Source organism: Oryza sativa, chromosome 7 (genome assembly GCF_034140825.1).
Source record: "Oryza sativa Japonica Group chromosome 7, ASM3414082v1".
In the NCBI taxonomy this organism is placed as follows: Eukaryota; Viridiplantae; Streptophyta; class Magnoliopsida; order Poales; family Poaceae; genus Oryza; species Oryza sativa.
In genome coordinates, this window is record NC_089041.1 from 4,591,101 (window position 1) to 4,614,239 (window position 23,139).

The 23,139-nt window shown below is 37.4% G+C and overlaps 2 protein-coding genes across 2 annotated transcripts; both read left to right on the top strand.

Moving 5' to 3' along the window:
• The first annotated feature begins 258 nt into the window (after nucleotides 1-258).
• Nucleotides 259-6,470, top strand: LOC4342589 (protein WVD2-like 1). The gene is made up of 7 exons (XM_015792190.3): nucleotides 259-592; nucleotides 2,018-2,450; nucleotides 2,892-2,974; nucleotides 3,227-3,323; nucleotides 3,412-3,483; nucleotides 5,139-5,249; nucleotides 5,881-6,470. The coding sequence occupies exons 2-7, from the start codon at nucleotides 2,043-2,045 to the stop codon at nucleotides 6,148-6,150; spliced, it is 1,041 nt and encodes a 346-aa protein (XP_015647676.3). The 5' UTR covers nucleotides 259-592; nucleotides 2,018-2,042; the 3' UTR covers nucleotides 6,151-6,470.
• An 8,130-nt stretch (nucleotides 6,471-14,600) lies between these two features.
• Nucleotides 14,601-22,617, top strand: LOC4342590 (AUGMIN subunit 3). The gene is made up of 18 exons (XM_015789194.3): nucleotides 14,601-14,814; nucleotides 15,375-15,411; nucleotides 15,607-15,710; nucleotides 16,049-16,244; nucleotides 17,099-17,165; nucleotides 17,386-17,489; nucleotides 17,833-17,872; nucleotides 18,553-18,607; nucleotides 19,563-19,694; nucleotides 20,081-20,150; nucleotides 20,566-20,623; nucleotides 20,710-20,765; nucleotides 20,852-21,007; nucleotides 21,126-21,237; nucleotides 21,319-21,460; nucleotides 21,678-21,753; nucleotides 21,843-21,938; nucleotides 22,046-22,617. Exons 1-18 carry the CDS (start codon nucleotides 14,636-14,638, stop codon nucleotides 22,172-22,174), a joined length of 1,809 nt encoding a protein of 602 aa, XP_015644680.1. The 5' UTR covers nucleotides 14,601-14,635; the 3' UTR covers nucleotides 22,175-22,617.
• Nucleotides 22,618-23,139: the final 522 nt, after the last annotated feature.

Below are 23,139 nucleotides of genomic sequence, written 5' to 3' on the forward strand. Positions count from 1 at the left end.
AGAGGTCACCGCTCTTCGCAACGACAAAACACTGCTCCAAAACCCATTTAATCTAATTAAAATAAAATTATCATTACTACTTATTTAACGATTCCCAGAATCAGAATAGCCAACGAAATGCTAACTAACCCGAGTTTCCACGTGGCTGGTCAAAACCAAATCCCCCCTCCTCCCCGCGGTAACCTCACCCGGTCACCGGTGGGCCCCACCTCCCCCCTCCGCCCCCACAAACAACCCGCCGCTCCTCCTCCTGGCCGCGACCCTCGCCCAAACTCTCACGCGCACACACGCACGCACGCGCACGCGCACGCCGCGAGGTCGCGAGCGAGTCGCCGAGCTGAGCAAGCGAAGACTTGGAGAGGGAGAGAGAAGCGGTGGTGGTGGTGGAGGCGAGGTCACCGGCGGCGCTGCTGCTCACTGACGGCGGGGGAAGGCGAGGCGAGGGGAGGAGGGGAGGGGGAGGGGGGGGGGGGTTGCAGAGGCTAGGCACGACGGCGGCGACGGCGGAGGATAACGGAGGGGGAGGGGGAGGGGACGCCGGGGCGGCGGCGAGGCGGCGGTGGGATCTGCCCGAGAAGGCGGCCGACAGCACGTAATGACGATGGCTTTGATCTAGTTTTGGCCTTTGATTTTTTATTTTTTTGGGGGGCGAGGTTTTCGGGGGGCTAATGGTGTGTTGGTGTGTGGTTTCCTGGGGTTGTCGGTGGATCTGAGTGGCTCCGTGGTCGATTCCGGTGGAGTTCTAGGGGAAATTTTCTCGAGTTTTTGGTGGGATTTTTTTTTTTGGATTGGTGGGGGGGGGGGGGGGGGGTGACTAGGGTTTCGCATGCGGGGAGTGGAGGCGTTGGCTTTTGAATGGTTCGGAATGGTTTGCTTAGCTCAATGTCTGTGTTCCATTGTTATTGCCGCAAAATGGTCACTGTTCTAATCGCATTCCCGGTTGCGTCAATGGCATTGAGGGCGGGTTGATAGTTCCGCTGCTGCAAGGAGTTGAGGGCGCGTTCGTGCGGATCTTTAAATAATTCGAGCGAATTGGGCTCTGGCTTGCCATTTCATCAGTTGGTTTTTGCGAAAGGATATCAAATTGGCATATGCTGTAGTCGCGCTGGATTTTTTTTTCTTTGAATGCTTCTGCTGGACGTGGCGTTGAACTTGTCGAGGGGGAATTATATTCTCGCGTGACGTGTTGCAAAGCATTTTTAAAAGTGTTGCCATTTCTAAGCTATTTGTTTGGATAAATTTGTGATTTTGTCTTAGTGGCCAAGGTGTTAGGACTGCGCCACTTCAATTTTATATTGCAAGGGATGTTGTGGGCTTAATGATTCAAACTTAACTAATTCTTTTGGCTAGTGGTATTTATAATCAGAAACTATTTCTCAGGATTGTGGAATCGATTTTGATTCTTCAAAATATAGTTTTGCAAATTTTTACATGAATTTAAGTAGAATTTATGTGAGTAATTTGGAGTTCTGGCTATGATGGCACTTGCTTAAATTACTACAAGTATTTACTTGTTGATATAACGTGAACAAAAAATAAGTATGGTGCACTGATTATTCTAGAACAATGTAGTACAATTGGAGTTTGAAATGATTAAGAGACATCACCAAATGTACTGATAATACCTTCAAGTTGACACTACAGCTCTTGGTTAAAACTTACAAATAAATGCATATCATTGCGATATTTGTTGTTTTAGAAAGCTTCGACAGCCCCCCCTCCTTTTTTTTTGTGATGGCTCTACATGCACACACCTGTTTCGTTAACATTTTAGCATATGTGGAATTCTTCTGCTTGTCTTTAGTCATAGTTGCTTGCATGTCATTGATAATTCATATGATTGGGTAGTTATCCTTTTTTTATTTTAAGATAGTGCAATATAAAATACTACATTAGCTCACTGTTTGTCTCTTTAATAAGTAATAACTCTGTTGTTTTTGCTGATCTATTGTGAGGGGCTTCAAGGCTCCAGCTATGCAGTCATGCATGTATTTATACCTTTTATTTATTTTTGCAGTCCAAGCGGCAAAGGGGTTGTAGAAATGTCCACGGATGATGAATCAGATTGTGTGGTTATATGTCCCCCAAATGGGAAAGCTGGTCATACAGAAGTTATGAGTGGCAGGCATGATGAAGATTCTTCAAGAGGGCAAGAAACCCCTTCTACTATAGACTCACATATGAATGGGAATGTCCAGGATGGAGTGCCTGCAGATCAAGATGTGCTGAAGCTGGTTGATCAGCAGAAGTCTTCTCTTCCCAGTTCACCAATAAACCATGGTATAGCTGAACAGGAAGAGTCAAACCACACTGTTCCTCAGCCATTTGCTCCTGCAACTGAAAGGGAGGATTCTGGAGAAGGAGATTGTACTCCAGTGCCTCATCCCACCAGCAACGGTGAAAAACTCTCTGATAAAAGTAGCACCTCGCTGGCAAGTATGGCGAAGAAGGTCTGACATACTCTATTTCACATTGTATCATATATGTTTTATCTGCTTTGTTGTTGCACAATCGCCTGAATACTATTTAATTTTGGAATAAATGTCATGATGCATCATTTTGTTGGTATTATCTCAGTAAATTTCTGTATTCTTTTAGCTTTAACCTTCAGGTATGGGTCATCTATCACTTGAAATGGTGCAACATATGCTTTGATTTGGCAATTGGGATGATATTTGGAAGATCCTACACAGTTATCTAAATAAGCCACAATTTGTTGCATCAACCTGAACCCCCTATGTACACAAGAAAATTTTTATTAGTTTCTTTTCTGTTTACTTGAGTATGCCTGTGACTGCAGTTCTGTTTGGCTGGCATAAACTGTAGTAAGCTCTCTTGAGATGAAATAAGCCAGTTCTATTGACAATATTTTCCATGGTTATGGATTGCAGAGTCCATCAGTGACACCCAGGAAGCCTCTGCAAGCTGACAGTACTTCCCATAGTCACGAAGATGATTCATATTCGGTTACTTCGTATCCTTTCAGATATTGACTTGATTTCTCATGTGTGCCTTATTCTTCGCAGCCACACCTACACTATTCATAATAGCTACAATTGGGATATAGCTACATGCTTTGAACATTTTGTTCCTTGAATTACTAAAACACAGAAAATTTGTCTAACTTTTTCTTTAATGTCTTCAACTCTTCATAACTGGTGGAAAACTAGAAATATATCATGTTCTCTTTATTTCTATTGGGCTTTCCTGAGCTTCATTCATCCAGAACTGTAACTTCAGCAAGGACTGGAAAAATTAAGAAGACAACAGTTCCTGTCGCACCTACTTTTATATGTGGTAATCGTCTTGAGAAGAGGGGAGAGGTACGTATTTAATTTCATCATACTGTAGAGAAATGGCTTTGTAAGTTAAAGGGGACAGCATTGTAATAATTATTCTAGTACCGTTCAGTTTTACACAAAATTGGAAGAAAAACGCAAGGCCTTGGAAGAGGAGAAACTAGAAGCTGAGGCAAGAAAAAAGGTAGGTTTTGTTTCTTTTGTCATTTGATTCTTTTAGAGCCATTGTGATAGTGGCATACAGAGCAACACAATTATTCATGCTCGGTTTTTCCTATATAATGTAAATCTGTAAAGTAGCCTTTCTGATGTCATGTCTGAATTGTGTTTTGCTTCAGACATTTTTTACCTCCTCATGAATCATGTCTTATCTTTTGAAATTTTGTTATTTGAAATTCAAAAATCTACAGTTCAAATGTTTAATTCACACCATTCTATCTAGTTTCACTTTTATGTAAATGGAATCTCAAAGCGTTTTTCGGACTTTGCAAAAAAGATGAAATAACTGGAATTGCTTTCAGTAGACCATCCCAATTTGGTAGTCTAGTAAATGATCCCCAAGACCCCAACTATCATGGCTTTCAATCACCGTTAACGTTGAACTTGAGAACCCTGCCAGATGACACAACAAAACATGCTGAAAATTCTAGTCTCCCATTGTGATATGGAGCTGTTTAGTAGTTCAATTGTTTCTGCTTTTTTAAATAGAATAAAGTACATGGGCGGTCCTTAAACTTGTATGGGTGTGTCATCTAGGTCCCTAAAGTCTCAAAATGCAGATCCAGGTCCTAGAACTTATTAAAGTGTCAAATAGGTCCCAAATCACCACAGCCCCTCTAGGATCGTACGTACCGCTGATGTGGCATGCCACACGGATATGACATGGCATAATCTTAACTGAGAAATGGGACTCACTTAAAAAATTTTCTTTTTTTCTTCTTTTCTTTTCTTTTTCTTTTTCTTTTTCTTTTCCTTTCTTCTTCCTCTCGCTGCAACTGTAGGCCAGCACCGCACGGGGTGCTAGGGTCATAGAGTAAGAAGAAGAAAAGAAAAAAAAGAGAAGGAGAAGAAAGAAAAGGGAAATTTTTAAGTGGGTCCCATTTTTCAGTCAAGATGATGCCACATCACACCCGTGTGGCATGCCACATCAGTGCCACGAAGGATCCTAGAGGAGCTGTGATGAATTGGAACCTAGATGACACACTTTGACAACTTCTGGGACTTAGATATGCATTTTGAGAGTTTAGGGATCTAAATGACACACCTCTATAAGTTTAAGGACCGCCTGTGCACTTTACTCTTTTAAATATATAAGCACCCATACCAGATTTTGCTCTTGTTCAGCAAATTAGTTTGCCTTTAATCATGAAATGTCCATCTTGATTTGTTTTGGAAAAACTGATGGTCAGAAATCAGTTAGTGTAACTTGACTTGTGGAGGAAACAAGTATCATATGTAGGTATCATCCCTTTACAAGACACCGACAGCTGACAGCCCAAGTTTTTTCTCTCTCTCTAATAGACAGCCCTAATGATATTTCTTACCATGATCAGGGTAGCCCTACAGAGTATTTGACATTGATTATGGCCTGTTACCTGTTATTAGACACCACATGTATAATTTGGATTCACTGAATGGTTTGTGCTACGTCTTGTTACTGATGACTGTTAATCATTATGTTGCTTTTTCTACACTGTTAGAAATTTTATGACATGGCAGTTAGCGTAGTAGACAAGTTGGATCAATTTATTAATTTAACTTTGCATTAGCAGGGTCATTTTCCCTTTTGCTAATTATTGTTGCCATACCTTCTCACTGTCCAAGTATCAACTTTTATAGGAAGAGCAAGAAGAAGCTCTGAAACAACTAAGGAAGAATCTGGTTATTAGAGCAAAACCCATGCCAAGCTTCTATCAAGAGGGTCCCCCACCTAAGGTTGAACTTAAGAAGGTGATGCACCGATCTCCTGCTATATGTGCTTGAGCTAAAATGATTATTTCTGTTTTTCGATGTGTGCTCATTATTGTTCATGTTGTTGAATGCAATTTTAATTCAAGTGATAATATCTCAACCCATTACTGTTTAGATCTTTTCCCTTTAATTGAACTGATTGCGTATCTGTAAAAACATACTCGACTACATGCTTGTTCCTATTGTTATCTACATAGGCCCTGTTCAACTGCACTTGTTTCAACTGTAGTGCAGCCAATCCAAACAGTACTATGTGTCTGTAGCTGCTGCAGCAAGGGCTGCATTGCAGTGCAGCCGAACAGAGCCATAATTAAATTGGGAATACCCTGAATGAACAATAAGAGTACGAGAGATGTCCCAGGCTTTTACATTACTTAAAAGTAGTTAATGTTTTTTCTCGAACACGCAGGGAAAAAGAATAGCTAATGTAAATGCAGTATTTATGTTTTCCTGTATGATAATAATAGAAGTGCACAATGTTGCATGAAGCATTGGTATGCAAGCTGCTGGTTCAACTGGCGACCATTAACTTGCCAACTTTTAGTATGTGCTAAACTTGCCAGCTTTTAGCATGTGCAATGTTGGTATTCACTTTGTCTTTTATTTATAGGTGCCTCCAACTCGTGCCAAATCACCAAAATTGACACGGAGAAAGAGCTGCAGCGATACCCCTCATACACCAGAGGGTAAAAATGGAAGTGCAGCATGTTGCCGGTTACATCGTCACAGTATTGGGAACTCCAAAGAAGTTAACAGCAGGACCCAATGTTCTCCGAAGAGTGCTCCAAAGACTGGAGTAGCCGCAAAACCCAGAGCGACCAAGGGCGTCATGAAGAATGTGGGAAAGCCAGGTGCTGCGAATGTTGCTGTACAAACCTAACTCATGATCCATTCCCATTCCCGTGCAATTTTTCGATTTAATTTATACCTCACATCGCCGATGACGGCATCATGTCCCGACAACAGTGTGTTTGTTGCTGGATTATTTTTTTTGCATTCTCCTTGTAAGAACCTTGGTACAGAGACCATGTGGTATTCCGTGTTGTAAATTTGTCGAGGTTTTGTAAGGGGGTAACCGAGTCAGTGCTGTAAGAACTAATCTGGCAGCCGATAGGCTGTTGGTGTGACATTGTTGTTGATGTATGGCGGCGTTCGCAGATCCTATGGTATTGTATTTAAGCATCAACTTGTTATTGTTGATATTGTTGCAAAATCTGCGAAGAATGTCTGCATATTTGAATTCGGGATCGCCAAAATTCTGGGAAAAAGTACAGAGAAGTACTGAAATGGCAAATACCTCCCTCATGCATTGGATGTCTCTCTCTACGTTCTGCTGCTGCCATTTGGTTCAACCCCATTATCACATGGAAGTACAAAACTTTGAGGAGAAAATAACTTCGAAATGTTGGATGCACACTTTTCTTTGCACCAAAAATAAGTTGTCAAAAGACTTGAGGTCCACATTTGTACGATTTGGTTGATAAGATCTGACTTTGAGCAAAATCGACTCTCTGCAAAATCTTTCTTGCAGTGAGCCAGCTGAGGAAGCCATGCGAAAGGCAAGCAATGCATGCACGCCACCGACCGGCTATATCTCTATATATCAGCATGTGCATATTGGTTAGTGTCATGACTCATGAGCAGTTGTCAACATGTCAGGCGCTTCTAGTACAGCGACCTGACGAAACAAAAAAAAGTTGGAAAGCGGCAAAAACACACTTTTGAGTCATCAAGAATTGTCTTTAAAGCCATTTAATTTCCAAGGAGACTTTTGAGCCATATCATTTTTTTAAAAAAGAAACACGTTATAAAAACAGGTGCTCATATACGTGTGTACATACGGGGTACGGCATCTACCCAAAAAAGAATACTAGATTTAAACCACTCATGACGGAGGAAGTAACTAGTTGCATAGCTCAACTTCACACTTTTGAGCCATTTTCTAGAACAACTTATTTGAAATGAAGTTTCCTTTTCTCTTGAAAACGTTTGCAAAAGCCTAGAGCCCAACAATTAACTGAACTAAACATGCAGCTCTCATAGAACAAGGGGTGGCGATCGAGCTCAGGGTTCACTATCTGGGATTGCCGAATCATTTCAGGACACCAAAAAATTTAAATTTCGGATGTTGAAAAAAAATCTGAAGTTTAAAATGGTTTACTAAATCTAAAGAATGATTTTTTTTCCATGGAAAAACGTCCTACATGAACCCATCGGTACATCCAAAATTGGGAAGGACTGGGGAGGATTATGTTTGTATGGAAAAACATCCTAAACGAATCCACCAATAAACTTGAAATTTCAAAAAATTAGGTCAGAAATTGTGAATTTTTACGTGTTACCCCTGTTTCAAATTATAAGGCCTATAATTTTTTACACGATTTTTAATAACATATTTTGATTATTAATTTATTTCGTATTATATCATCAACAATTATAAAACTAGTATCACATGAAAGTATTTTAAAATACGAATCTAATAACAATAATATAACATACATAATACTTGGTGTAGATATCATTAATGTAATTATTAATAAAAACTATCGAGTTTGATTTTTTTCTTAAAAATAAGAACATCCTATAATTTGAGACAGGGAGTACTAATCATTTTTCTTGGTAAATGTGTCAAATTAGGCCTCTAAAATCACAACCCTTTTAATTGAATTCTATGCTCCGATTACTGACAACTCGGACAACATACAGCTGACCTTTGAAAAAGGGTATATTGTGATCGAGTTAGGCCCGTGCCATGATGGGTGGTTATCCAATCATCCAGGTTTTGATTCAGGTCGTGGCCTGCAGGACAATACTATAGTTAAGAGAGAATTAGGCCCTGGTTTGACATTTCTGATAGCCGGCACACATTTTCTTCCATCGGTTTTTCTTTTGCCACGCGTACGTGCATGCTGCCGGTTAAAGGCCCGTTTGCTTCTAAGTTTAGGGTTCCTTTTATTTAATAATTTTGGTTTTTTAATATATAACATCATTAACTTTTTAAGATATGTCTCATCATTCTTTTTTATTTTATAACTTAATTTATCTTTAAAACTTCTTTAAAATGTTTGCATAAAAGAATTATATAAGACGCATAGTCAAATGTAAATCTAAAAATCAACGATGTCATATATTAAACAATGCATTGGCTCCATCTTTTTCATTAATCATTTTGCAATTCACCGAGCCTGTTCAATAATATGGATTTTACAGTAATTTCATAGAAAATAGTTTAACCTGTATATGATTGTAGCATTCTAGAGGAAGTAAAATAACTTGGTGGCACTATGAGGATGTGCTACTTCAAAAATCCTCTTTCCAAGTCCTATAATAATCAATGGATTGACGGGCTGATAGTGGTAGAGCTATGAATTTTGTAAAGCCATGACAAACCTTATAACCCAAATTAACTAAGACTATATATGTTACAAATCTTTAGTTAATTTGGGTTAAGACTATATATGTTACAAAGTAACCTTATAACCTCATTATTTTGTGTTTCTAGCTGGGATGTCGCTCGGCAATAGCCATTGCATGTTCTTCCACCTGTGGGCCGGGCCAGCTGATTCCACAAGTTTTTGCACATAGTTATGGTATATATATACCATTGATACTTGAATCAAAATTCATGAAATTTTAAAGGTTATTGAGGAATTGACTCCCTTGCATAGGGCGTGAAACATTGGCAATCATCCATTCAGCCCAAAAGGTGGATCCTCCTAGTAGATGATAGTCGATTCGACTAGTGTTATCCTAGAGATTCTAGGATCGGGAGTTAGAAACAGAGTACCTATTAGTAATGAGTATGTGCATAACTTTCTAGTATGATTTCACAGTTAAACGTTAGGTACTATAAATCATTAATATTTGAATTAAAAATCATGAAATTTTAAAGGTTATTAGGGAGTTGACCATCTTGCAGGGCTTCGGTTCTAACTCTGTCATTGTCGCTCGACCTTAATGGTTTGAGGGCATAAACTCCTAGCCATCCATCCCGCCTAGAAGGTGGATCCGCCCTTAGATGATGAAAGTCGAATCTAATCAGTGTTTATACTGCTAAAGATTCTAGGATCTGGGGTTAGAAATAGAGTACGTGTATTAAGGAATATCCGCATGCACATAGCTAACTTTTCTAATATCAAGCCACAATCGTGCAACATACATACATGCACCTAAAAGTTGACAAAAACTCCTAACCATCCACTGTTGCTAAATTAGATCGTGCAGACAACATTCTCCTTCTTTTGACACATGAGCAGGGAAAAGGTCACCCTGCGCACCCATGCATTTCCATGTTGCTTCCCCTGGAAAAATGCATGCACGTACGGCAGTCTGAAAATGACACCACCGATCACTGATGAGTCGCACACCGTGGTCGCTCTGTGAATTGATGATATATATCCATTGACAACCTCGTCAACTCTGCTCGACAGCTTATCTAGCAAAATTTCAATTTGAAAGTTATTTTTTTACTGATCGATCTAGGTATTTTTACATCATATATAGTCTATATATTTTCTAACTCTTGCTTATAAAATATTAAGGGCCCCTTTGAATCGTAGGATTGAAAAATCATAGGAATATGAAAAACACAGGAAGTATTATGATAGGAATACAAGTATAAAACAGAGAATTGTAAAACATAGGAAAAATAAAGGAATGAACATTTGATTGGACCGCAGGAATCAGATGAGAGAGATAGACTCAAGTGAAGTTTTACAAGAGGTTAGAGTGGATGTTAAATTTCCTACGTTTTTCCTCTAGAATCGTAAGAATAGGAAAGTTTCCTACGTTTTTCCTTTTCTCATTTCTACGAATCAAAGGCATGGATAACATAGGATTTCAATTCCTTTATTTTTCCTTCATTTATCCTCGAATTCAAAGAACGCCTATGTTTATATTGTGTTTCTTAAAAAACAGTGGAAGTGCAAAATATTGTTTTAAATTATTTTTGGATGCTTCGTTTATCCTTTTTATGATTTACCAGCCGTGGCTCAACCAATCAGTCACTTCGTCTCCCCTTTGCGACAAATTATTAACGTTGTTTCTAAGTCAAATTCCAACGCAAAACGTCTCTCTCTCCCCATACTCCAGTAACTCCACTAGTGATGACACTGCACACAGGCGATCGACAATATGTATTCATGCATGCATATGCATCCGTGTGACTATAAATATGTGCAGAGAGTGCAAGGACCTACTGCAAGATTGGGCACCGATAGAATTAAGCATTTGATCCCCAGTCAAAAAAAATAAAAAATAAGCATTTGATCGATCGATCGATCATGAGGTTTACCGCAGTGGTAGCAGCTATTGTTGCCGTCATTCTTCTCGTCTTCCTGGTCTCCGGCGGCATGGCGGCGCGGCCGATGGTCAATATGGAGAAGACCACGGCCGTGCCGGTTGTGAGGAAAAGTGGTGTGGTGGTAGAGTCGTGGACGATGGAGAGCTCGTCGCTGCCGTCCGGCTGCACCAACGGGAATGGCGCCGGTGGCTACTGCCGCCCTCCTGCTCCTGCCGGTCACTAATTAATTAGGTTGCCGTCAACCATCATACCATATGGTTCTATATAAGGTTTACCGATCACAAATTTGATCATGCATATAGTTAAGATTTAGCAGATGAAGCTTGATCGTATTCTTATAGCAGTATATAGGATGAATGGGAAATAAAATGTATGAACATGATTGTAAATTCTTGGTACACCACGCCTCCAGATATGTAACCCCAATTAAAGATTATATATTTATATGATATTGATAATATTTGTTGTTATCTTTATCCTAAACTAGCATGGTGGCCCGCGCAGATTGTGCGGCTAGCATCATTATATTTTCTCTCATATAATAGCATATATGTTTTCTCATTATATTATTCAAATATATTAAAATGACAACATAATTTTAAATTTTGCAATAACTTTACAAAACTACTAATGTTTAATATTCATATTATATTTTATATATGTGTTAGTTATTAATTATTTTTAATATTAAATTTTAGTTATTTGTAAATTATATATATTCCTATATGGACTCCAGACTCGTTTTTTAATATTTCTTTTTTTTTATTCCGAATTTTCTGTAAATTGTATTTCTATATAGACCCTATGCTCTTCTTCCAATATTATTTATTTTTATTTCTGAATTTTTATTATTTCTAATTGTATTTCTATGTGGACTCTAAATTCATCTTTCAATATTCTTTAATTTTTAATTTCGAATTTCAGTTACTTCTAAATTGTATTCCTATATTGACCTTAAACTCTTCTTCCCATGTTTTTCTTAATTTCGAATTTCAGTTATTTATAAATTGTATTTTTATACGGACTCTAAACTCTACTTTTAATTTTATTATATTTATTCCAAATTTTAGTTAGTTTTAAATTCCTATATGGACTCTATTCTCTACTTCTAATATTCCTTAATTTTTTAATTCCGAATTTCTATTTTTTTTCTTAATTGCATTTCTATATGGACTCTATACTCTACTTCTAATATTCCTTATTTTTAATTTCAAATTTCTATTATTTCCTAATTGTATTTCTATATGGACTCTATACTCTACTTCTAATATTCCTTATTTTTAATTCCGAATTTCAGTTATTTCCTAATTGTATTTCTATATTGACTCTATACTCTACTTCTAATATTCCTTATTTTTAATTTCGAATTTCAGTTATTTCATAATTGTATTTCTATATTGACTCTATACTCGACTTCTAATATTCCTTATTTTTAATTCCGAATTTCAACTATTTCCTAATTGTATTTCTATATGGACTCTAGTCTCCTCTTCTAATATTCCTTATTTTTTAATTCCGAATTTCATTTATTTCCTAATTGTATTTCTATATGGACTCTAGTCTCCTCTTTTAATATTCCTTATTTTTTAATTCCGAATTTTAACTATTTCTAAATTATATTTCTATATGGACTCTAGTCTCCTCTTCTAATATTCCTTATTTTTTAATTCCGAATTTCAGCTATTTTCTAATTGTATTTCTATATGGACTTTGCCTTTTCTTTTTCTCCGATTAATGTGAGAATTTCTAAACCATGAGAGCGAACATGGAGGCTACCTTTTCTATTCCTTTAATAATATAATAGATTATAGTAATTTTTAACTATATGTCCGAACATACTCTTGTTCAGATAGATACATAGTCAAAAATTGTTATATTCTGATACACGGACGGAGTATCTGGTACCATCATCGGTAATAAGTATTGGGTGTTTATAAGATTTCAAGTACAAGATTAATTTGATCCTAATTTTCATTATATGATCGTCCTGGCGGCTGTACAAGCTGATCGAGTTCTTTGATCTCAATGGATAATCAACTAACCGTGCGTGTGGTAGTTGCAATTAGTTATTGGATTCTTTGCTATCTGAACTATGATTAATGCCGATGCTGAAACAGTAGAAAAATAATAGGAATGCATATATAGGCCGCATATAACCCTCTTAAAACTTTGATATTTTCCTGACAAAATTAAATGTTTATATGGTAAATAGAGGCCGATACAGGTTTGGTCCAGGCCCAAACCAGCCCACGGTATATTGTGTGACATCCCGGCGCAGGGCTTAATAGAATACTCATATCAACAAGTTAATCTATAAAAGTTGCGCACGAGGCGGGTAGTTACATATTAGATCAAGGCATGCCTCTGCATGGTGAAAATAAATGCCTCTAAAGGGGTAGCTTAAGACTTGGCGCTGATGATAATTAATTAGATTTATTTTTTCACGAACGCGTAAAAGATTGCTCGTAAATATATGGTAAGTAGATTTAGATGTAACTACAAGGTGCCTTTGATATCTCAAGGGATTTGACCAATCAAAAGCAGATAATTATAAATATTTGATCTGTAGTCATCTTAGATAAACTAATCTAGTTATGTGTTGGCTAAAATTGAGACACCACACTTTTTCACTTAATTTCGGTCATTTTTTTCCTATTTGATTGCTTCCTCTCCTATATGTAAACATGCTTATTTCTCCTATCTCTTCTTCCAAATGGATAATAAATTATTTTTAATCCTAATTCTCTTATACATCGTGTATTAGAAAAATCACAATGAAAATTACAATATAATTACTCTTTAAATTTGAAAAGGCACAATATAATTATAAATGCAAGAATATATAGTTTATACAATATAAAAAACAATTTGATTGTTCTTTTGTGAAAATATGACGCTATAAGTATAACTACTCTCCCTTTTGAGATAACGTGACTCTACAACAGACGAGAGAATTATTGCCATCTATATTTGGTGAGTCCCAGCCGTATCTATAGATTCAATGAATATGGCCACATGCCCACATATAGCTAGCACTAATATATACCATATCCAGAGACATTTACAGTATATACCAGGCCCCGGGTCGCCCGGGCCACTAAGATAGACTTTATGCTCCTTCGGTTAAAAAAATTATTTTAACTTTTAGACAAGTTTTTATCATACTTTTAGACTTTGGCCATCATAATAATTTCTCAAATGCTTAATGTAAAAACAATGAAGTGATATGCATAGATATATCTTGAAAGATATAATGATATCACAGATTTATTAGATTTTTTACTCTTTTTTAAATTATTCTAATAGTATTGGTTTCAAAAGTCAAGAGAATATTATCTTATAAATGTCAAATATTTACAACATGAGGAATAGCATTAGTTTTCATCATGGTAGCAACAATGTGTCCTAAAGGGACTGGCCCAAGCCGTGGCCCATTTTGGTTTTCTCCTGACCCACAATGCTAATCACTCTAGAATGCAGTTATTCACTTTTTTTCTTAAGGGGCTAATAATACTCATACTTTTCCATAATTCCATTGGTTTGTTTTGTGCTACAAATTCAAAAAGTAATAGCACAAAACGCCATGTTAGAACTATAACTACTACTCCATCCGTTTCATAGTATAAAACGCTTTGACTTCTTCACTAATCTAATTTTTTAAGTTTAACTAAGAAAAACATAGCAACAATTTCAACAAACATACTATAGAAGTATTTTCAATGTGGGATTCAATAAAACTAATTTAGTGCTATAGACGTTGCTAAATATTTTTATAAATTAATCAAACTTAAAGATGTTTGCTTGAAAAAATATTTTATAATATAAAACGGAGGGAGTACAAATCTACGACGATGATCAGAATATCAGATCACACTGTGCAGTGTGGCCAAAATGTCCATGGGAGAAAAACCAGCCACTCCTGGGCCGATAGCCCGGCCCATATCTGGTCAAGCCCACCACCAGGGCCCACGGGCCCATCGTCCCTCCTACTCCTCCTCCCCCTCGCGAAAAATATATTTTCCTTTTCCACCATTCCCACCGCCGCTTCGTTCGCCGGCGATCGATGAGCGCGGCGGAGCTGTGCGACGCCCTCGCCGCCGCCGGGTTCGACGGCGACGGCCCACTCGATCTGGACAGCCTCGAGTGGCCGTTCCTCCAGGGGGACGACGCCCGCCGCCTTCTCGCCTGGGTCTCCTCCAGGCTCCGCCCCGCCAACGTCCTCTCCGCCACCGACCTCGCCCTGTACCACTCCCCATCGCTCGAACCCCGTCCCCCCCCCCCCCCCACGAAATTCTCTCTGATCGTCGCGTTCTAGATGTTTTGGGGGGGCGTTTTTTCGGAATTACGCTTGGTTTTGGGGGGGTTGATTGATTCGAACGGGATGGAGAGGGTATGGTATGGGTGTAATTGTTTGGAGGTTTGAGGGGTTGGATGAACTCTGGTGTGTGCTGGGATGCGAAATGGTGATGGGCAAATCGGAGTTGTTTTTGAAACTTGAGGAGGAGAAGGGCTTTGATGAGAAAAGGCGCAGCACTGCACATGCTTTCTGAAGTTTGATGGACAAATGTGTAGTATAAAGTACTATAAACCATAGAAGTCAGAAGTTGCATGACACTATCTAGTTAAGGTTGTAGGTGTAGTTATACTATGAGAGCTGGTTTAGTTGGATCAATTGCACGTTACCAACTTATGATAATATGAATTGTAGTATTACACAATGTTTTTTTGTTACTGTGTAACGATTTCTGATGATGCTTATAAAGCTTAATTATAAATTGGTGATCTTTTTTTTTTAAATGCAGGTATGAGCAGCTTGAACTAGAAGGGAAACTTTTGGAGGTATAGAGCTTTTTGGTTTCTTTGTTTGATAAACTTAAATACTTGGACTGTGAGTTACATGTGATGGTTATTAGTTAGGCGAAAACCATGTTGGTTAACAAAATTTACTGGTATGATTAGTCTTGTTTTCACTTATCGCAATGTATTAGCTCTATCTAGTGAGTGGCATGCTGCTAATTGAGCACCGACTTTTAGGGGGAGGACTTAGACTTTGCGTTTGACAGTATTTCGGCCTTCTCAGAGACTGGAGAAAACCAGGAAGACACATTTCTGACAGAAGAAAGTCTTGAGCACATCCGGTATGTCATATCTCGTCTTACACAGGAAAAGCATTCGATGCTCCTCTTGTTTGGATCTGCATATGTAGTTGTCCACCTTCTGTTGTGATGTTTACAGATTACAAGTATAAATATTTATTTGGTTTAACACGTGTTATAAAATGGCATCATTCCCTAATTTATTTGGTCTAGATGCTTTGGTAAAACTGAACTCCTACATTGAGAGTGATTGACAGATGGTTCTGTCAGTGGTAGCGCAGCCCCACATGATTCGCTCCATGTCAACACCTAGTCTTATCTCGTTACCCTGCTGTTTTGATCTCTTCATTGACATAGGATTTTCTGATTATTTGTTACAGTGACTCAAAGCTTACACTCAGAGCTGAAGTTTCTGATTTGGAAAGGCAGCTTGCTTCTCTTGAATGGCAGCTTGATATGCTTACAGCACAAGCTACCACCATTACTCAGGGAAAGAAGTCACGTGTATCTGCTAAAACTAATCCTAATATACAAATTTCAAGATTAGATGAGAAACTTGCTAAGAGAAGTTTAGAGGTAAAATGTTCCTTTGTTTTATCATCCAAATCAGAGGCCACATTACTGTATTCTACTGTTCTTGGCTGTATTTTCATGAGATAGATGGAACTGAAATATGCTTTTCATATTACACCATGATACTCATGTCTGGCTTTAGAACCTGTCACCTATCTAGCCTATAATCGGTTGGAACATGATAGTGTTTGATAACTAACCAGACCAGTAGACTTTATGATCTAATGGCCTAGGGCTATCAGTGTTATCTGATCGTCCGATTAATCGTGATTAATTGTCCTGATCGGTCCCCTAACTCTGATCAGGGACATTCATTTGATCAGCTCGATCAGAAATCTGATCGTCCGATTAATCGTCCGATCAGAGCACCTATCAATCACTTTTAGAACTAGTCTTAAGGTTTAGCACATGTGAATATGTGCTACTACTGCTAGTTGCTTTATACTAGGGCAAGTGAGTGACCATCTTGCCATCAATTATTAGTACTGTGATTGGTTTATACTATGCACTATATAGAATATAGGTTCTGGTATACATAGTACCGATCAGGTCGATTAATCAAGGCTGATCTATGATCAATCGTCCTGATCGGTCCCTTGGCGATCAGGATCTATCAGCGATCAGATATTGAAGGCTATAACCGTAGATGCGAAAAAAGGAAAGCGTTCACTGGGCTGTTTGTTTTCACAGATTTTTATGCATGTTGATGTTCTGTTTTATGGCATAATCAACACTCCATGACTAATGTGAATTAAAATATATGGTACTCTCTAGCCTGTTTGTTCAGTGTTGTGCATCATAAAGAAGGTTGTCCCTCAGATATTTTATTTTTCCTTTTGTTTTTGTAATCCTAGCAGATGAATTCATTACTTGGAAAACTTGCTGCTACCACCCAGGAGTTGTCTTATTATCATTCAGAAGCTGGTATTCCTGCTGTCTTTCACATGCAGTTATATAAAGATTACATTCATCTTATCAGACTGCATTACTGATATTAAAATGTGCAGAAAGCCTGATAACTCCATTTTGACTTGCATCTATGCACATAGAGATACTGAAATAAAGCTCATCATATGAATCCGATGCTTGTTTTTATTTCTTATTATTCTTCTGAATACATTTTGTCTTCCACCTTTCCTCACAGATATTGGAATTTACCTATCATACAGTGACTTCCAGTCTTACATAATCCAAAATTTGGCTTGTATCAAGGAACTAAACAGATGGTTCTCCAAGAAGTTTGAGAAGGTATTAACTTATTTTATGCCTAAAGGGACAAACATAGTGTTGGACTGTTGGGACGTATCTTGATACTTGAACATGCAAAGGCGAGCTTATTTGATCCTACACAAGAATTATTAAAGTGAACTCAAGGTCATTGTCCCTTATTTTTCTATTTGATGTGATTCATATCTCATATGTTGATAAATACTATAAAAGACTGTAGTATGTTAATTTGTTTTCTTATACAGTAAATTAAATGTGGAATTATGATAAATTGCCAAAGTAAATTAATCTTAAATTCACAATTTAGCTATAACCTTTATTTATCATCTGCTGATTTTTTTTTGGGTGGGGATTTGTCAACCAGGGACCTCTCCAATTTGTTGCCAAAGAAGACATGTCAAGAGGTGAGGGTTTAATTGTTTAGTAGTCATCATGCATGTAGTTTCTCCATACCATACATTTCACATTCAATACTTGTTCTTGTGTCTGCATAATGTTTTTGGAGAAAGATACCTTGATTCTCAGCAATATATTACTTTTTATGTGAAATGTTAGAAGTTCAAATTTTGCATGGACACATGTTATTAAACAAATGCGAACAGGTCCTGTTATTTTATTCGATAACTCAAGCTTCCTGGTAAAAGGATCATGATTAGGTAACCATATAGATTTCCTATTTTTGTGCCTGAAGAATTTGTGCCGTTCAATTTTACCATAAAAATTCTGTCTTCTTCACTGAGTAAGCTAAACTGGCTTAAATTGACCTTGAACCATGATAGGAGATATTATGCATGTCCTTAAATTGATGTTAGTATACATATTTGTCCAACTGCTTCTCTTAAAAAATTGAAAATATAAGAGTGGTCTTTCTCCCTTAGAGGGTGCAGGAGGGTCATTGTAAACGAAGGGTTTGATATCGTTCTTCTCCACTGGTTTCATGGTTCACTTTGCTGCTATGTACTATGCACTGTTGATATGTTTATTAATATGTATACTTGGGTTAGGTATTCAATATGAGGTTTAACAACTTTAGGCAGAGATGAATTAGAAAACAGCCAATTTTCCATTCATCTTGTTTGCGCAGGAGATTATGAAGGGTCACACCATCTTTCTGTTGAACTGAAGCGAATTAATTCCATGTAAGTATTTATTAGTCTTTGGATGTCACCGTTCTACCCTTTTTTGTCTTTCTATTGCATATCACTTCTTCATGTTACAGGACTATCCCATTTGTCTTTCCATTAGGGAAAAAAAAACTACAAAAAAAACTGTGCCATGGGTCGTCACCTGTCCTGCCTCTAGAGATTCAAGTGGCCCACCTAATGTCTTATACGTGGGTCAGTGGGCCAGCCCACCTGCAGGCCACAACCCTACTCTCTGTGTTAGGACTTCTTTTTTTGAATATTAGTTCTGCAAAAGTGATGCAAATTCATTATGAAATTCAATGAACTCTGCCTTCTGATGAATACACCTTGTGTTGTTGTAGTTCTATAAGGTATTTCTTTAGCTCATTTATTAGTTAGTTCTTCTTCAAATGGATCAACCTTTTGTTTTTGACAAAAACAAATGGATCAACCTTCCAAACACCCACTTCCCAAACTTTGTTAACAATATGCTTAAGGTAGAAAACTTCTGACCTGATTACCCCTATTAAATCTGTTTTATCTCTAATTTAGCCTCCAAGTCTCCAACTTCCTCAGTCATTCAGGTGTTTTGGCATGGCAGGCAGCTTCATACGAGGTGGTCAAGCTCAAGGGCATTCATATCTATTAGCATTTAATAAGGGTAATTAGGAAAAAAAGTACCTAGAAAACCTAAAAACAAAATCTATTTTAGGAAAAAATCAACATCGTAAAAAGTCATAAAAAACGGAAGGAGTATTTAGGCATAGCAATCCCCCCTATCATTATGAGAGTTGTCTTGTTCATTTATCTTTCCTACTTTGTTGTAAAGTTCATAAAAGAGTTAACATAACAATGCATAGAATTACTTAATATGCTTCATATAGTCACATAACATCATTTTTTTACATTTTATTTGATATTTTAAGATGCATGATTATTGTTATGCTGATGCTTGGTTATTTGTTAACAGATTCGCTAGAAGCAAAAGACAGTACATAGAAGCACAAGCAGAATATGCTAAGGAGGAGGCCATACTCTCAACGCTTAGAACCCAATTGGCATCCCAGCAGTCACTTGTTCATCAGGATGTTCATTCTCTAAGGTATGCAAGACATGGATAATCATAGCTACTTTATTATTTTCTAAAAAAAAAAGCTGTACTGAAATAGCACAGCATCATTATTTTGAGCTGAAACTTTTGAGAACATGGTACTATCCTTATGGGACATCTCTAAATGAAACAGCTTGGTTCCATTGTATTATAATGACATATATTTTTTTAAAAAAAGTAGATTGAACGAAATCTACCAGAAAGCGCTTCATCTTTTTATGAGAACATTTAGGTTGTATGGATTGTTTATTTATTGTATGGTAGTACTTGAACAAACCTTTGTACATGTGATGTTTCGGAAAATTTTCACATTTCATTAATTAAGTATCTGCTTTTATTTTTCTTTTTTTTTTTTGGATTTGCCATGTCATCCTCAGGAGGAGAAACTCTGAGTTTGCTGAAGAGCTTAGGGATCTTTCACTTCAAGTGAAGAGATGCCTATCTGAGGTAAATTATTATGTACATGAAATTTGGTTTTTAATGTACCATGGATAAGCAAATGGTTTATCTCAGACGCTTCAGAGTTCTTTAATTAATTGCATTCTGTGATACCTTGGGTCAATGATGTATTCCTATGAAGCACACTTTATCAACATGGTGTCACAGCCCCGGCAAAATAATAAAAAGAATGTACAGTTACGCTAAAGATTGCTCCAAAAATGCAAACTACAGAAAACTGACATGTTCACTGGTTTGTCTTTGCAATTATGTATCTGTCACCCCTTCTTCAATTTACTCTGTTCCTGCTGCTTATAGCCAATTTTAATGTCATTTTCATCCGTTTGGCTATCTTATGCATTAACTGTGACATATTATTTTCTTTGTGAGTGACATAAAAAAATAATGTTTTTTTTAACTTTAGATTATTACAAGCCTGTGTGCTGACCTTGCTCAACTTGAGGGTGCAAATATTTTGCAAGGTGTGATCTTCTCATGAATCATCATTTGAAAATGCTTTGCTCTGTTGCGGCAATATAATTGCATGTTCCTTACTGTGACCTTCCAGGGGATCATAATTTGAAGGTTCTGCGTCAGGAATGCTACATAAGCCAGCAGAAAAGGGTATCTTTTGAACAGTCAGTTGTTTTGGTGCAAACCAATTTCCTACATAAATAGGTAGTCACTGAGGCATTTCTTCATTCTTGCAGTTCATCAATTATCTGGTTAATCAACTTGCTGCTCATCAGTTTCTAAAGATAGCTTGCCAGATTGAAGGACGGGCAAAAATGTCAAGTGCCTATTCACTGCTAAAAGCAGCAGCAATGGAGCTGCAGGGTTACTTCTCAGTTGTTGATGGCCGTCTGGTATTGCTTTCTGATGTTATATTTTTATTTGAGAGTACATTTTGTTGGTTAGCCTCTTATTATTATCCACTTTGTGTACATTCTTACAAAATATAGTCTGTACTGCACAAATGCATAGGACCGATATCATTTAATTGGTCAAGCTGCATCTGTAATGCTTGAAGAAGGATCTATTGATGATCGTGATACTTTTCTTCATGCTGTGAGGGATATTCTTAGTACTCACTCAGGTGAGCACACATAGGTTGTAAATTGTATCCACATTCTGTACCAGAAGTTGAACAATTCATTCCCCTTCCAATTTTCTGCAGGTGCTCAAGCAATGACTCCATCATATGTTTCAGCATATGGTTTAGTTGAGCAGATCTCAGATCTGCAAAATGAGCTCGAGTATCTTCATCATGAGCTTGAAAATGTTCTTCCACGTGAACGCAAAAGATGTATCGATGAACTGTGAGTAATATTCGCATATTGTTTCCTGAAACTTTTCCCCTTGATAAATTTGACCATTTTCTGTGCACTGTGTAGTTGAACTGTTGAATCTCCTTTACTGTGAATTATCAACAGGAGAAATGTGTTAACGTTGAACTTTGCATTCATCAACACCTATTGATAGGACTGTTAGATCTTTGGTTCAATCATTACCCATGCTTTCTCCATTCCTTTGCAGATGCAGGATGATCCAAACACTCGAGCAAATTCTGTCTGTACCATTTACATATGTGCAACCAACATTGACACCATGGGTACATTCCTTCTCATATGTCCCTACTCTTCCATGCCACTTCGTAGTTTGTTCTGATGTACTACTTTACTTGTGCATGATTTATCACAGCCTGTAGCACAATCGCTTGAAGAATTGGAAATAATCAACCAGCAAGTCTCTGCTTGTGTTAACGAAGTAACGATGGCTCGAGATAAAAAGGCCAAGGTACTTTTCATCTGTTACTTCCTCACATTGGTAGTGTTCAACAGCTTTAGGTAGTTTCTGCATGTTGATTGAGAAGTCATGCTCTCAAATTTACAAATGGTTTGCAGATGTTACAACAACCTTCGCGCAATGTGCAGCAGGAAAGACGAGTATTTGTCGATTTCTTCTGCCACCCAGGACGGCTTGAGAATCAAGTCAGAGAGATGAGTTCCCATGTTAGAGCACTCCAAGAGTGATCTTCGATTTTGCTGTGAAGAAGGGCCCAATAAATAATTCTTTTGATTCTTAAAAAATCAGCATCGTGCACCCTGTCTTCTGTTGGCAGAATGCAGGCTTTTTGCAGTTGTATATCCTCAGCATAAAAAAATTTAGAGTTATGGTACAGATTTTCTTCTATATCGTCCATAAAAATATACGCAGCCTAGTGCTTCAAGAATAACTGATGCCGTGTTTAAGATGTTCGGCCAAAATTTTACATATTTCGCCTGTAAAGATGCTAATAACAAAACAAATTATAGATTCTACCTGTAAACTGCGAGACGAGTTTATTAAGCCTAATTAATTCGTCATTAGCAAATGTTTACTGTAGCACCACATTGTCAAATCACGGCGCAATTAGGCTCAAAAGATTCGTCTCGCAATTTACATGCAAACTGTACAATTGATTTTTTTTCGTCCACATTTAATGCTATATGCATGTGTCCAAATATTTGATGTGACATTTTTGGCCAAATTTTTTTGGAATCTAAACACACCATGAATAACAAACTAAAAAGTTGTATATAATTACTAGTTTTCTCAAAACTCTGTTCGTTAGTACTTTTGTGGTAACTAACAGTGTAGCCTTTTTTTTTTAGGGAATGGCATTCGGTTAGGTTTATTGATCCGAAAACATAGTTAAATCATTATTGCTATTGCCATTCTGAGCTTGGATTTTGTCTTACCCCGTGTGACAAACTGACAATGTATCATCTTTTCTGGCTATTCGAATTTAAACACATGATGCAATAATAACTTAACAAAAATAAATCAATGTGGTTGCAACTGAAGTTACTATGTCACGTCACATTGCGTTGCATATTTGCATATCCTTCCTATGCAATGTATATTTGCATATCCTTCCTAGCACCTCTTCATAGCGAACTTTAAGTTTTTGTTCTTAGTTTGTGCTAAATTGCTAATTCGTTGATCTTTATACGCA